This window comes from Monoraphidium neglectum, assembly GCF_000611645.1.
Source record: "Monoraphidium neglectum strain SAG 48.87 unplaced genomic scaffold scaffold01021, whole genome shotgun sequence".
NCBI classification, from domain to species: Eukaryota; Viridiplantae; Chlorophyta; class Chlorophyceae; order Sphaeropleales; family Selenastraceae; genus Monoraphidium; species Monoraphidium neglectum.
Window position 1 is genome coordinate 14,791 of NW_014012607.1, and position 2,960 is coordinate 17,750.

At 65.0% G+C, this 2,960-nt stretch overlaps 1 protein-coding gene across 1 annotated transcript in view; it reads right to left on the minus strand.

The window, feature by feature from the left end:
• Nucleotides 1-131: 131 nt before the first annotated feature.
• The window catches only part of MNEG_6346 (hypothetical protein), a gene marked incomplete at both ends in the record, with an annotated part of 5,271 nt that continues 2,442 nt past the window's right edge, over nucleotides 132-2,960 (minus strand). The window contains 6 exons of the mRNA XM_014045184.1: nucleotides 132-148; nucleotides 519-674; nucleotides 1,104-1,239; nucleotides 1,572-1,895; nucleotides 2,092-2,245; nucleotides 2,776-2,858. Coding sequence (XP_013900638.1) covers nucleotides 132-148; nucleotides 519-674; nucleotides 1,104-1,239; nucleotides 1,572-1,895; nucleotides 2,092-2,245; nucleotides 2,776-2,858 — 870 coding nt within the window. The remainder of the gene's footprint in view (nucleotides 149-518; nucleotides 675-1,103; nucleotides 1,240-1,571; nucleotides 1,896-2,091; nucleotides 2,246-2,775; nucleotides 2,859-2,960) is intronic.

Consider the following 2,960-nt stretch of genomic DNA (forward strand, 5'->3'; position numbering starts at 1 on the left):
GAAGTGGTGCCGGCCGCGGCGCGGCGGGCGGGGCGGGCAGCCGCTGTCAAGGCTTTTGGGAGGGGTAGGGTGTGGTGGTGCGAGAGGATGGGCACCAAGCGTAACGTCTTGTTGCCACTGCCAGAGTGATGTCACCTCGACTCCTCAGCTGCCAAATGTGTTGAGATCCCGATTTCTGCCTGCTGGGACCCGACCACCCGGGCCCGCTGCCCCCTTGACGTCAATGCTTCAGCCCCTCCTTCCCTCCCCTCGCACTCATCCTGGCCGCCCCTACTCCCAGCGTCGCCGCGGGCCCCCCAAAGGCCCGCAGCAACCCCTCCCCGAACGCCAGCGAAAGGCCCCGCCCCCGACGCCAACAACAAAACCGCCCACCGCAGGCCACTGAAAGGTCGACGAACTGCTTCACGAGGTGCTCGGGGTTGCCCAGCATCCACGCATGGCTGGTGAGCAGATCCAGACGGCCCTAACCCTAAACCCTAAACCGGAAACCCTAAACCCTGAACGACAAAAACACTCACCGCAGGCTACGGACAGGTCGATAATCTGCTTCACGAGGTGATCTGGGTTGCCCTGCATCCAGGCCTGGCTGGTCAGCAGGTCGAGGCGGCCCTTGGAGAAGAGCTTATCAATGGGCAGGGTGCCCACGGGCAGGGCTGGCAGCGCCTGGGTGTACTCTGGGGTGTCGTTTTGGGGTGGGTTTGCGAGGGTTGTTTTTAAGGGTGGCGTGGTGAGGGATGTTCAGACGTCTTGGGTGTGTTGGGTAGGTTGGTTGGGTGGGTTGGGTGGGATGAGGGTCTGGGAGTCGCGTTTTTGTGGCTGTATGTACGCGTGTGTGTGTGTGTGTGTGTGTGTGTGTGTGTGTGTGTGTGTGTACATGTGTTGCGAGGGGGAAGGTGCAGGGGAGGTGTGGCGAGGCGATTCCTTGGCAGGTCCTGGAAGTGGGCCCCGCAAGTCCACGTGCCGAGAGTGAGTGCGCTGACCCGCACACATTGGCTAACAAATCAACCGCGCCCTCAAACCGCATACAGTAACGTCTGGACATTGGGGATGGGACGACAGCGGGGATTGGTAAAACACAGGTCAGTCCCGACCCGTGCACTCACCCTCCCCAGTGGGCAAGAGCCCGTGTAGCTGGCTGACGCTCGGCCACTGCCCCGTGTACTTTCCGACGACCAGCAGCGGCTGCCCGCAGAACAGGTCCGGCAGCACCGGCGGGAACAGCTCCACGCTCTCGACGCCCTGTGGCCGGCGGTTGACGACGCGCGTCCGGCGGGTGACACGCGGGTGACATGCGGGTGACGCGGGATGCGGGGGCCGGTGACGAGGGGCGGCGTCGTTGGGGGGTGGGGTGGGTGCGCGTGCGGTGTGGAGGGGGCCGAGCGAGGGGGAGATGTGCTTGTGAAGATGGGCTGGCGGTCGACATGCCTGACCGCCCTGCTACATTGCAGCACAGACAACATTTTCAGAGGCGACATGGACAAACAAACACACACACACACACACACACACACGCACACACACACGCACACACACATGCACACGCGCACGCACGTGCGCGCGCGCGCACGCACCTGCAGCAGCAGCTCCACATCGCTCAGCAGCGGAAGCGCAGCAGACACCAGCATGCGCTCGATCATGGGCTTGATCGCGTTCGGCTGGAGGGCGACCCCGCACATTCCCCGCCCGATGGTCGCCAGCTGCTTCAAAAAGTAGTGGTTGCAGTACGGCCCGATGCCGAATGTGAACATCCGCGGCGCCAGCGGCTTGGGCCCGCCGGGCGCGGCGCTGTGGGTGGGCGGCGGCGGCGGCGGCGGCTGCGGCGGCGCGTAGCCGGGGGGAGGGGGGCCGCCAGGGCCGGAGTAGGCGCTGCTCGGCGGCGGCAGAGGGCCGCTGGCCTGCGGGGGGCCGAGGCGGAAGAGGATGGAGTGCTGTCAAATCGCACAAATTGGGAGGGGTTGTCAGCGCAGACCTAGAACCTCAAACCCTTCCGTGATTTGCTGCCAGCTTGCGACCGCAGACCCGCAAATCCCAAGGCGTCCATCGACCCCAGTGCACCCGGAATCGAAAGGGGACGCGGCGGTGACCACACACCGCGCTGTAGTAGGACGAGGGCGGCCCGCCCGCGCTGCTGTGCGCGCTGCTGTAGTTGCTCTGTGCATCGTGGTAAACCGAGCCAGTGGTGGCGGTCGTGAGGGGCGGCCCGAGGTCTGGCCCGCCCTCGCCGTTCGCGGCCGCGTCCACGAAGCTGCGGGGAAGTTGGAGGGTCGGGGGTTGAGGATCACATGAGTTGATGAGCGTTTCCATATGTGGACTTGCATGCTGATTTGGATGCCATGTGTGCTTTCGTTTGGGAGCGGGCAGGGGGTGGCGCGGGGTGAACGAGCAGGGCAGCAGCAGAGCTGATAGGGCCTGGAGAGTGGGAGGGCAGGGGCCCGGCGGGCGGGGCGGTTGAGGCAGGAGTGTGGGAGGCGACGGGTTGCCAACGATTCTCGCCTCGTCGGCTAGCGACCTCGCTCCCCCATTTGCGTGTTGGCAAGCGGGGGCGAAAGCAACAGCGTCGCGGGGGCGGCCTGCTGCGCGCCGCCGGTGCGCGAGGCTGCGAATCAGCCAGCTCGCCCCTAAACACCCACATATACATGCACCCACATGCACGCGCACGCATCCACATGCACTGCACCCACATGCACCCACATGCACCCACATGCGCCCACATGCATGAACACACACACACACTCACATGCACACACGCACACAAACACATGCACACACACGCACCTGCAGATGTCCCTCTCATCATTGACGCAGCCGTCCGTGATGAGGAAGATGAAGGGCAGGCTGTAGCTGTTAGCCCTGGGGGCCTGCGGGTCGACAGGTTGCGGCGAGGCCGAGCGGCGGTCAGTTGATGCACAGAAAGGTGGGGGGAGGGCCTGCTTGGGGGGGGCCTGCGGGTCAAGTGGAGG